This window comes from Mustelus asterias, chromosome 19, assembly GCF_964213995.1.
Source record: "Mustelus asterias chromosome 19, sMusAst1.hap1.1, whole genome shotgun sequence".
Lineage (NCBI taxonomy): Eukaryota > Metazoa > Chordata > Chondrichthyes > Carcharhiniformes > Triakidae > Mustelus > Mustelus asterias.
Window position 1 is genome coordinate 30,607,444 of NC_135819.1, and position 13,111 is coordinate 30,620,554.

A 13,111-nucleotide genomic window follows, 5' to 3' on the forward strand; every position below is an offset into this window, starting at 1 on the left:
CTGGCACTTGTTCGGGTACACTGAGGGAGAATTTAGCATAGCCAATGCACCTAACCAGCACATCTTTTAGATTGTGGGAGGAAAACCACGCAGACATGGGGAGAACATGCAAACTCCACACACACTGACCCAAGCCAGGAATTGAACCAGGGTCCCTGGCGCTGTGAGGCAGCAGTGCTTGCCACTGTGCCACCCCAGCTCCAACATCTGTCAAGAAGCTCGACACCATCCAGGACACAGAAGACTGATTGCTACCTTTCCACAAACATTCTCTCCCTCCACCACCAAAGAATAGTGGCAGCAATCTATAGACTGCAAAACGCTCTGCAGGAACACACCAAGGCTTCTTAGACAATACCTTTCACATGTACAACCTCCTAGAAGAAGGGCAGCTGGTACATGGGAAAACCATCATCTAGAGGTTCCCCTCCAAACCGCTAACCATCCTGACTTGGAAATATATCAGCACTCCTTCACTGTCACTGGATCAAAATCTTGGAACTCCATCCCTAACAGCACTGTGGATGTACCCACACCACGTGGACTGCAGCAGTTCAATAAGGCAGCTTAGCACTGGGGCGGCATGGTGGCTAACACTGCTGCCTCACAACCCCAGGTTCAATTCTGGCCTTGAGTCACTGTCAGTGTGGAGTTTGCACATTTGCCCTGTGTCTGTGTGGGTTTCCTCCCACAGTCCAAAGATGTGTGAGTTAGATTGATTGGCTATGCTAAATTGACCCTAGTGTCAGGGGGATTGGTAGGGTAAATGTGTGCATTTGCAGGAATAGGGCCTGGGTGGGATTGTGGTTGGTACAGACTCGATGTGCTGAATGGCCTCTTTCTGTTCTGTAGGGATTCTATGATAATTTCATTCAGCACCACCTTCTCAAGAGCAATTGGAGATGGGCAATAAATGCTTGCCGAGCCAAGGAAGCCCACAAATGAATAAAATAAACGGTCTGGAGGTAAATTTGAGTTTTTTTTATAAATCAGGAAAAACAAAACTCCATTACAAACTTGACTCCCATTGCTCAGCCAATTTTGTACCAATGTTGTTACTACTACTTTTATTCCATGGGCCTATAGATTTTCATGCGAATCTGTTGAGTATATTGAATACTCTGATGAAGCGTCATCCAGACTTGAAACATTGGCTCTATTCTCTCTCCACAGATGCTGCCAGACCTGCTGAGACTTTCCAGTATTTTCAGTTTTGGACCAATGTTGTTCCTACTGCCTTCATTCTATGAGCCTATAGGTTTTCTCACAAATTTGTTGCGGGCCAGTATATTGAGTGCCATTTTGGTAGTCCAGGTACACCACATCCACCGCGTTCCCCTCAGCGACCCTTTCTGCCACCGCTTCCGCAGGGGCGCGCGCTGACGCAATGACGTAACGGGGCCCCGCCCCTGGTCTGTCGCGCAGGCGTGCTGTTAGGCTGCCGTCCTGGATGAGGTGAGGCGGGGCTTCGCGGGATGGCGGTTGCCTGGTGAGCGCTGGGGGAGCCTCTCCGCTCTCCCGGGCAGCGCTTCATTTCATTGTTTCAGGGGCTCGGCGCCGCTCGGGCGGGTGGATTCTAGTGAGTCTTTTTCGGGTTGACGGCGACGCCCGGCTCCAGTCGCCATCGCGCTGTTGGAGCCGCCGCTCAGGATGAAGCTGTTCTCCGAGGCCCACAAGACGGTGTTTGTGGTGGATCACTGCCCCTACATGGCCGAGTCCTGCAGGCAGACGGTGGAGTTCGACATGTTCACCAAGAACCGGGCCCCGGGCATCATCCCGCTCGCCCCCATCTCCAAATCCCTGTGGACCTGCGCCGTGGAGTCGGCCATGGAGTATTGCCGCATCATGTACGACATCTTCCCGGCCAGGAAACTGGTGAGAGAGAGAGGGGGGTCTGCCCCTCAGGGAGAGGGGGGGGAGGGGTCTGCCCCTCAGGGAGAGGGGGGGGAGGGGTCTGCCCCTCAGGGAGAGGGGGGGGAGGGGTCTGCCCCTCAGGGAGAGGGGGGGGAGGGGTCTGCCCCTCAGGGAGAGGGGGGGGAGGGGTCTGCCCCTCAGGGAGAGGGGGGGGAGGGGTCTGCCCCCCGGGGGGGGGGGGGGGGGTGGTGGTCTGCCCCTCGGGGGGGGGGGGGGGGGGAGGGGTGGTCTGCCCCTCGGGGGGGGGTGGTCTGCCCCTCGGGGGGGGGTGGTCTGCCCCTCGCGGGGGGGGGGGGTGGTGGTCTGCCCCTCGCGGGGGGGGGGGTGGTGGTCTGCCCCTCGGGGGGGGGGTGGTCTGCCCCTCGGGGGGGGGGGGGGGGTGGTCTGCCCCTCGGGGGGGGGGGGGGGGTGGTCTGCCCCTCGCGGGGGGGGGGGGTGGTCTGCCCCTCGCGGGGGGGGGGGGTGGTCTGCCCCTCGGGGGGGGGGGGTGGTCTGCCCCTCGGGGGGGGGGGGGGGGGTGGTCTGCCCCTCGGGGGGGGGGGGGGTGGTCTGCCCCTCGGGGGGGGGGGTGGTCTGCCCCTCGGGGGGGGGGGGTGGTCTGCCCCTCGGGGGGGGTGGGTGGTCTGCCCCTCGGGGGGAGGGGGGAGGTGGTCTGCCCCTTGGGGGGAGGGGGGGAGGTAGGGGGGGTCTGCCCCTCTGGGAGAGAAGGGGGTGGTCTGGCTGGGGGTGGGGGGGGGGGGGGATCTGTCCTGGAGACTGGGGGGGGGGGGGTGGATCTGTCCTGGAGACTGGGGGGGGGGGGGGGTCTGTCCCTTCAATGAGTGTGAGGGGGTGGGCTCTGCACCAGAGTGCTGTGTTTGAGGGTCGGGGGATGACGGGAGAGTCATCCCCACAGAGAGAGAGAGAGGATGCTGGTGGAGGGAGGGATGCTTTTACCAGAAAGTGTGGCCAGTGGCTTATGCTGAATTCTCAGTGTCTGTGAAAACTATCTGGCATACCGGATTATCTTGAAATAATCACCCAACTTGTAAATACCTCTCTCAGTAACTTGCTACCAATACTTTATTAAATATTGAAGTTCCTCTTAACGTTAATCTTCCTTAGTTGTGAATGTGATTTTAAAAATGGAAACTGGAAGGTAGATTTAGAGTTCCACAACGATTAACACTGGGAGTGACGGAGCGCAGCACTCAGTACAGAGTAATATTGATTGTTGCATGATCTACAATATGATGTTTTATTTCCTTTTGCTTTTAGTTGCAGTTAGGCCTGTTATTTACCTGCTGAAAAGATGGGTTTTTTTAAGTTTTGTGAATTTTCCAAAAACAGGTTAATCGTTGATGACAATGCTCATGATAAATCGGGGATGTGTGTTATAAAGACAGGGTTATTATACAATGCGAGTCATCCTGGATTGTGCTGCCTGAGTGATGCTTTGTATAAGCTGCAAGGTGTCAGTTGTGTGCCAAACTTGAATTCTCGGCTTAAATTTGAGGGCTCAGAACATTGGCACTGATGGGAGGCTCATCGAAAAGAAGACGCAGGTATTTTGGCTCTGGTTTTTGCTGTCATGCGAAGAGACTGAAGTTAGATTAGATTTCCTTTGAACAGAGAGGGTTTGGGGGTGGCAGCATCTGTAAGGAGAGAAAAGAGCTGACGTTTCGAGTCCAGGTGACTTTGTCAAAGCTCATCTGGACTCGAAACATCAGCTCTTTTCTCTCCATACAGATGCTGCCAGACCTGCTGAGATTTTCCAGCATTTTCTCTTTTGGTTTCAGATTCCAGCATCCACAGTAATTTGCTTTTACTGAGCGTTTGGGGTATTTAATAGAGGTGTCCATTTTAGTTGGGCGCTGATGGAGTAAATGGCGGGGGGGGGAGGGGGGAGGAGGGGGGGGGGAGGAGGGAGGGGGGAGGAGGGAGGAGGGAGGAGAGTGTTCTTTGGGTAGCTGGGCTGGTAACCAGTGGGTGCAGTTTTAAGACAACAGGCAAAAAGGCAAGGTTGCTGTGATGATCTATATTTGCCCGAAAGGGTTTGGAAGCAGATTCAGTAGTAATCTTGAAAAGACAGTTTGATGAATAGGGGAAGGCAAACGTTGCAGAGTGGGGAAAGAGCAATGGAGCGAGACTAATTGGTTAGGTCTTTCCAAGTGCCAGCACCAGCCGAATAATAGTCTGCTCTGCGATTGTATGACACTGAAATATGCATTGTGGTTCCTGGAGAATTGACACTCCATTTTGAAAGTGTATTGTAAACAGTGTGTAAAACATGTTCTATTTAATTTCCCTGTGTACCTTAGCCAGCAACATTAAGCAGCATGACATCAACATCTGGTGACCAAAGGCTGCTAACAGTTGCTCCAAAGCAATTAATGGGTGCTACCAGGGTAAGTAGAATTAAATGTCCTTTCAGAAGCTTTTTGTTTGCTGTGTGCTAGAATTGAAATAGATTAACTAACAATGGAAAAACAGTGCTCCAGTACTAGGAGGCGAGTCTAATTTTTTTTTGTAATTTCAAATCGGGCATTCTCCGAAGGAAGAATTATTCAGGGTGCAGTTGGACATGGGTGAAATTGCGTTAGCTGCCTGTGATGCAATACGTTGAACATTCAGTTCTTGTGAAGTCTGTGGGACTGATTATCGGGGGGGTTGGGGGAGTATAGCTGGAGACTAATGCAATGTTGCCCATGTTGCATCCCCCGCCCATGTCCAATATCACCCCTGATATCTTTTGGCAAATGGCATGCAAATATAATTGCAGAGGAAATGCTGTATGAAGACGGTAGAATTTTCTCTGTGGAATTACATTTTGTTTCATTTGTTTTTTCAGTTTTGTTTTTAGAGGAAGTGACTTTTGAGCTGGAAGTACTGTAGTGCTTTCCAGTGAGCTTAGTGGCCACTGCTTGCATCGGCCTCTGGAATCATAGAATCCCTGCAGAAGGAGGCCTGTACTGACAACAATCCCACCCAGGCCCTATCCCTGTAACTCCGCATATTTACCCTGCTAATCTCTCTAAACTACGCATCCAGGGACGCTAAGTGTCAATTGAACATGGCCAATTAACCTAACCCGCACGTCTTTGGAGTGTGGGAGGAAACCGGAGCACCTGGAGGAAACCCACGTAGACGCGGGGAGAATGTGCAAACTCCACACAGACAGTGACCCAAGCTGGGAAGCGAACCTGGGTCCCTGGCATTGAGAGGCAGCAGTGCTAACCACTGTGTCACCGTGTCGCCCCTCAGGCTGTAGCAAAATGGTTATATTTGTAATCAACAAGTGTGGATGCAATGAAAGTTTCAACAGAGCAACCACTTTCTTCTAATTAATTGGAGAGAGGTGGTTGTCACCAGCAAGGTCGATGTTCATTATCCAATTCTAGTTTCAGCGGGGTGGTTGGCTCAGACACATTGGAGGATTACTGGTTCTGTAGCATAACTACCACACCATTTATAACATCTGTTACAGACACTAAATACAGTTTACAAATGTTTATTCAAAATTTGAACAATCGAGAACCATTAATTGTCCAACAAAGAACAGTACAGCACAGGAAACAGGCCCTTCGGCCCTCCAAGCCAGTTGCCCTCCTTGGTCCAACTAGACCAATCGTTTGTATCCCTCCATTCCCAGGCTGCTCATGTGACTATCCAGGTAAGTCTTAAACGATGTCAGCGTGCCTGCCTCCACCACCCTACTTGGCAGTGCATTCCAGGCCCCCACCACCCTCTGTGTAAAAAACATCCCTCTAATATCTGAGTTATACTTCGCCCCACTAAAACAGTAGCCTGTAGTGGACACACTGGTTATTAATGAGTTTCTGATTGTATGTAAACCGGGTTTGGAGAATGCAGCAGTTATCTTCCACTGTATGCTTTCCACACTTGGTTTCAAACACAGAGTGTTTCTTTTGTAAGTCCATGTTAGTATCAAAGGAAAGCTTTAGGATGCCTCTGATGGTGTATCGACTATTTATGGTTAAATCTTTATTCAGAAGGCATGCTAAACGAGAAATTGTTTTATATTGAGATCTGTAATAGGGTAAAGATATGCATTTGTTGCTTCCTAATCTAATTAACCTGAAAGAACCCAGAACTACCAAATGTTTTAGCTTTCCCTTTGTCATTTTAAAATAATCAGAATTCTGCTCATCCTCTTTCTTGCCCTTCAACTTGCTGACAGAAATCTATATCGTCCCTGTATATGGGTAGGGATATTTATATCTCTCTATATTACCCCCTTCTCTTCATCCTTATTCAGCTGTGAATTGTTTAATCTGTCCTGTTTTAAAACAGACAATCTTCCCTTTCTTTTAGGATTTTTCTTCTGCTCTCCTGCTCATCTTTAATTGCAGCAACATTAATATGATGGTCTGATGGTAGTAAATTGTGCCAAGACACTTCACAGGACCATTGTCAGACAAAATTCGACAGAGTCATGCAAAGTGATGTTTGGGCTGATTACTTTAGGCATGCTTTATGGGAGGAGTGAAAGGTGATATAGGGAGGGAATTCCAGAGCTTGGGGCTTAGGCAATTGAAGGCAAGACCTCTAATAGTTGCATGATTTTAAAATTGGGGGAGCACAAGAGGCCAGAATTGGAGGATTGCAGTTATCTTGGATGGTTGTAGAGCTGGAGGTGGTTCTGGGGGATAGGAGGGCAAGGTCATAGAGGGATTTAAAAACCAGAATTAGTGTTTTTAAATTGGGATGTTGTTCAACAGGGAGCCAGTGTCTGCAAGCACGGGCGAATAGGGTTTTGTGCAGATGAGGATATTGGCAGCAGAGGAGCTCACTCATGTTGATATAAAATGTGAGGCCAACTAGGAATGTGTTGGAATAGTCTCTAGAGGTAACACAAGCACAAATGAGGGTTTTGACAGTGGGTGAGCTGATGCAGGAGGGAAGTTAGTGATGTGGTGGAGGTAGAAGGCGGTGGTTTTGGTGATGGAACAGATAACTGGCTGGAAGCTCCTCGGGGGGGATCGAGGTTATGAACAGTCTGACTCTCCTCACACCCTTGCCGAGAGGAATGGAGTTGGCGACCAGTGAACAGAGTGTGTGCTGGGGAACAGAGACAATGTCTTTGGTCTTCAGAACATTTGAATTCCCTTTAATTGCTTCAATCAGTCTTTCTCTCTCGCTGATCTTCCCAGCCGCATTTACCATTTGGTTGGTTTTCTTTTCTGCTAAGCTAGCATGTATTATTGACACAAGCTGACTAATCTATTCATATTAGGTGTTACTTGCTCATTGTAATTTTAAGGATCATCATTCAAAGAACAACAACAAAGGAACAAAGAACAATACAGCACAGGAACAGGCCCTTCGGCCCTCCAAGCCCGCGCCGCTCCCTGGTCCAAACTAGACCATTCTTTTGTATCCTTCCATTCCCACTCCGTTCATGTGGCTATCTAGATAAGTCTTAAACGTTCCCAGTGTGCCCGCCTCCACCACCTTGCCTGGCAGCGCATTCCAGGCCCCCACCACTCTCTGTGTAAAATATGTCCTTCTGATATCCGTGTTTAAACCCCCCCCCCCCCCCCTCACCTTGAACCTGTGACCCCTCATGAACGTCACCACCGACCTGGGAAAAAGCTTCCCACCGTTCACCCTATCTATGCCTTTCATAATTTTATACACCTCTATTAGGTCTCCCCTCATCCTCCGTCTTTCCAGTGAGAACAACCCCAATTTACCCAATCTCCCCTCATAACTAAGCCCCTCCATACCAGGCAACACCCTGGTAAACCTCCTCTGCACTCTCTCTAAAGCCTCCACGTCTTCTGGTAGTGTGGCGACCAGAACTGTACGCAGTATTCCAAATGCGGCCGAACCAACGTTCTATACAACTGCAACATCAGACCCCAACTTTTATACTCTATGCCCCGTCCTATAAAGGCAAGCATGCCATATGCCTTCTTTACCACCACCTCCATCTGTGACGTCACCTTCAAGGATCTGTGGACTTGCACACCCAGGTCCCTCTGCGTATCTACACCCTTTATGGTTCTGCCATTTATCGTATAGCTCCCCCCTACATTAGTTCTACCAAAATGCATCACATCGCATTTATCTGGATTGAACTCCATCTGCCATTTCTTTGCCCAAATTTCCAGCCTATCTATATCCACCTGTAGCCTCTGACAATGTTCCTCACTATCTGCAAGTCCAGCCAATTTCGTGTCGTCCGCAAACTTACTGATCACCCCAGTTACACCTTCTTCCAGATCGTTTCTATAAATCACAAACAGTAGAGATCCCAATACAGAGCCCTGCGGAACACCACTAGTCACAGGCCTCCAGCCGGAAAAAGATCCTTCCACTACCACCCTCTGTCTTCTGTGACCAAGCCAGTTCTCCACCCATCTAGCCACCTCCCCCTTTATCCCATGAGATCCAACCTTTTGCACCAACCTACCATGAGGTACTTTGTCAAACGCTTTACTAAAGTCCATATAGACGACATCCACGGCCCTTCCCTTGTCATCCATTCTAGTCACTTCTTCAAAAAACTCCTCCAGGTTAGTGAGGCATGACCTCCCTCTCACAAAACCATGCTGACTATCGTTAATGAGTTTATTCCTTTCTAAATGCGCATACGTCCTATCTCTAAGAATCCTCTCCAACAACTTCCCTACCACGGACGTCAAGCTCACCGGCCTATAATTTCCCGGGTTATCCTTCCTACCCTTCTTAAATAATGGGACCAAATTAGCTATCCTCCAATCCTCTGGGACCTCACCTCTGTCCAGTGACGAGACAAAGATTTGTGTCAGAGGCCCAGCGATTTCATCTCTCGTCTCCCTGAGCAGCCTTGGGTAGATTCCATCAGGCCCTGGGGATTTGTCAGTCTTTATAATTCTCTAAAAAACCTAACACTTCCTCCCTTGTAATGGAGATTTTCTCCAACGGTTCAACACTCCCCTCTGAGACACTCCCAGTCAACACATCCCCCTCCTTTGTGAATACCGACCCAAAGTATTCATTTAGGATCTCCCCTACTTCTTTGGGCTCTAAGCATAATTCCCCACTTTTGTCCCTGAGAGGTCCGATTTTTTTTTCCCTGACAACCCTTTTGTTCCTAACGTATGAATAAAATGCCTTGGGATTCTCCTTAATCCTGTCTGCCAAGGACATTTTGTGACCCCTTTTTGCCCTTCTAATTCCTCGTTTGAGTTCTTTCCTACTTTCTTTGTACTCCTCCAGAGCTCCCTCCGTTTTTAGCTGCCTGGACCTACCATACACCTCTCTTTTCTTTTTGACCAGTCCCTCAATTTCCCTGGTTATCCACGGTTCTCGAATCCTACCCTTCCTATCCTCCTTTTTTACAGGCAAATTCTCTTTACACCAAAGTTTGCAACCCATGACCCTAATCCAAGTATTGATAACATTTGTGTTTTTGTAATTGAAACATTTCACTTAGTACAAGCTACCATAGGAATCCTCCATAAATAGACCCCCCGTTACTTAATTTTCTTTGCCTGTACTTTATAGAAGAGTAAGACTGTATCATCGAAGCAGGCCTTTTGCCCCAAAGAACAAAGAACAATACAGCACAGGAACAGGCCCTTCGGCCCCCCAAGCCCGCGCCGCTCCCCGGTCCAGGATTGAATCCTGAATCCAGGATCCCCGCCCAATTTTCCAGCCTATCTACATACCAATATCCTATCCACCGAGCTGTCCCTCACAGCTACGATGCTTTGTTCATTACAACCTATTAACTTACCCCCACCCCCCCATTCCAGACCATGTGATCTCCAGGGAGAGGCGAAAACCCAGAGTGAAAAACCCCAGGGCCAATATGGGGAAAAAAAAATCTGGGAAATTCCTCTCCGACCCCCTGAGGCGATCGAAACGAGTCCAGGAGATCACAATGGCCCCGATCGGAAAATGCTTCCCAACCCTAGCCATTTCCACTTCCACGAACACCATATGAATTCCCTGCCCCCGAGACAGGTTCCCAACTATCCGCAGTCTCACTCTGTACTGGCACCAGCAAGATGATCATAGAATGAAGCCTTGAAACGAGAAACCAGGAACAATTAGCCCGCGCCGCTCCCTGGTCCAAACTAGACCACTCTTTTGTATCCCTCCATTCCCACTCCGTTCATATAGCTGTCTAGATAAGTCTTAAACGTTCCCAGTGTGTCCGCCTCCACCACCTTGCCCGGCAACACATTCCAGGCCCCCACGACCCTCTGTGTGAAATATGTCCTTCTGATATCTGTGTTAAACCTCCCCCCCTTCACCTTGAACCTATGACCCCTCGTGAACGTCACCACCGACCCGGGGAAAAGCTTCCCACCGTTCACCCTATCTATGCCTTTCATAATTTTATACACCTCTATTAAGTCTCCCCTCATCCTCCGTCTTTCCAAGGAGAACAACCCCAGTTTCCCCAATCTCTCCTCATAACCAAGCCCCTCCATACCAGGCAACATCCTGGTAAACCTCCTCTGTACTCTCTCCAAAGCCTCCACGTCCTTCTGGTAGTGTGGTGACCAGAACTGGACGCAGTATTCCAAATGCGGCCGAACCAACGTTCTATACATCTGCAACATCAGACCCCAACTTTTATACTCTATGCCCCGTCCTATAAAGGCAAGCATGCCATATGCCTTCTTCACCACCTTCTCCACCTGTGACGTCACCTTCAAAGATCTGTGGACTTGCACACCCAGGTCCCTCTGCGTCTCTACACCCTTTATGGTTCTTCCATTTATCGTGTAGCTCCTCCCTACATTATTCCCACCAAAATGCATCACTTCGCATTTATCAGGATTGAACTCCATCTGCCATTTCCTTGCCCAAATTTCCAGCCTATCTATATCCTTCTGTAGCCTCTGACAATGTTCCTCACTATCTGCAAGTCCTGCCAGTTTTGTGTCGTCCGCAAACTTACTGATCACCCCAGTTACTCCTTCTTCCAGATCATTTATATAAATCACAAACAGCAGAGGTCCCAATACAGAGCCCTGCGGTACACCACTAGTCACAGGCCTCCAGCCGGAAAAAGACCCTTCCACTACCACCCTCTGTCTTCTATGACCAAGCCAGTTCTCCACCCATCTAGCCACCTCCCCCTTTATCCCATGGGATCCAACCTTTTTCAGTAGCCTACCATGAGGGACTTTGTCAAATGCTTTACTAAAGTCCATATAGACAACATCCACGGCCCTTCCTTCGTCAACCATTTTGGTCACTTCTTCAAAAAACACCACCAGGTTCGTGAGGCATGACCTTCCTCTCACAAAACCATGTTGACTATCGTTAATGAGTTTATTCCTTTCTAAATGCGCATACATCCTATCTTTAAGAATCTTCTCCAACAACTTCCCCACCACGGACGTCAAGCTCACCGGCCTATAATTACCCGGGTTATCCTTCCTACCCTTCTTAAATAACGGGGCCACATTGGCTATCCTCCAATCCTCTGGGACCTCACCTGTGTCCAGTGACGAGACAAAGATTTGCGTCAGAGGCCCAACGATTTCACCTCTCGTCTCCCTGAGCAGCCTTGGATAGATTCCATCAGGCCCTGGGGATTTGTCAGTCTTTATATTCTCTAACAAACCTAACACTTCCTCCTTTGTAATGGAGATTTTCTCCAACGGTTCAACACTCCCCTCTGAGACACTCCCAGTCAACACATCCCTCTCCTTTGTGAATACCGACGCAAAGTATTCATTTAGGATCTCCCCTACCTCTTTGGGCTCCAAGCATAAGTCCCCACTTTTGTCCCTGAGAGGTCCGATTTTTTCCCTAACAACCCTTTTGTTCCTAACGTATGAATAAAATGCCTTGGGATTCTCCTTAATCCTGTCTGCCAAGAACATTTCGTGACCCCTTTTTGCTCTTCTAATTCCCCGTTTGAGTATTTTCCTACTTTCATTATACTCCTCCAGAGCTCCCTCCGTTTTTAGCTGCTTGGACCTAACATACGCCTCTCTTTTCCTTTTGACCAGTCCCTCAATTTCCCTGGTTATCCACGGTTCTCTAATCCTACCCTTCCTATCCTTCTTTTTTACAGGCACATGCTTGTCCTGTAGCCCTAACAACCGTTCCTTAAAAGACTGCCACATACCAGATGTGGATTTACCCTCAAACAGCCTCTCCCAATCAAGAGCTGCCAATTTCTGCCTGATCCCAATAAAGTTAGCCTTCCCCCAATCCAACACCTTACCCTTCGGACACCACTCATCCTTTTCCATCACTATCCTAAAGCTAACAGAATTGTGGTCACTATTTGCCACATGTTCCCCAACCAAAACTTTGAAGACCTGACCGGGCTCATTCCCCAGCACCAGGTCCAGTATAGCCCCCTCTCTAGTTGGGCTGTCCACATATTGTTCCAACGAACCCTCCTGTACACATTTTACAAATGCCTCACCATCCAGAGTCCCTGCCCTCAGCGATTTCCAGTCTATACCAGGGAAATTGAAGTCTCCCACTACAACAACCCTATATTTCCTGCACCTATCCAGTATCTCCTGACATATCCATTCTTCCACTTCCCTTGGGCTGTTGGGGGGCCTGTAGTACACCCCCAACATAGTGACTGCGCCTTTCCTGTTTCTAAGCTCCACCCAGAGTGACTCGCTACACGACTCCTCCGAATTGTCCTCCCTCTGCACCGCTGTAATATGCTCTCCAACCAATACCGCTACTCCCCCACCTCTTTTGGCCCCTCCTCTGTCTCGCCTAAAACACTTGTACCCTGGAATATTCAGCTGCCAGTCCTGTCCCTCTTTCAACCAAGTCTCTGTCACCGCAACCACATCCAAATTCCTCGTGCGCATTAAGGCCCCAAGTTCGTCTGTTTTACCTGCTACGCTCCTTGCATTGAAGTATAAGCACTCCAGACCCCCAGGCTCAGTGAGGTCGTCCTCCCCCAGAGTGCTCTTCTTCTTTGCCAGCCTTGTCCCAGCCCCAAGCTCGTCCCCAGCCACCACACTTATAGACCTAATAGTTTGATCCCCACCCCCCTGCCATACTAGTTTAAACCCCCCCCATTGTGTCTGTGTTGACCCTTGCAACAACAAATCAGAACCTGTTCCCCTTGCATCATCCTGAGCTTCAAATGTTTATCCAGTTTTTTTTAAATTATAGCTGTCGCCAGTCGAGAATTTCTGGTATCCTTTACAAAACAAAAAGAAGCACTTTACCCACAAATGCTTTCAAATCCTGCAAGCTATAA

General features: G+C 49.2%; 1 protein-coding gene across 1 annotated transcript in view; it reads left to right on the forward strand.

Moving 5' to 3' along the window:
• Window positions 1-1,416: 1,416 nt before the first annotated feature.
• The window catches only part of ints13 (integrator complex subunit 13), a 72,004-nt gene continuing 60,309 nt past the window's right edge, over window positions 1,417-13,111 (forward strand). The window contains exons 1-2 of the mRNA XM_078235254.1: window positions 1,417-1,875; window positions 4,215-4,301. Coding sequence (XP_078091380.1) covers window positions 1,651-1,875; window positions 4,215-4,301 — 312 coding nt within the window. The 5' untranslated portion in view covers window positions 1,417-1,650. The remainder of the gene's footprint in view (window positions 1,876-4,214; window positions 4,302-13,111) is intronic.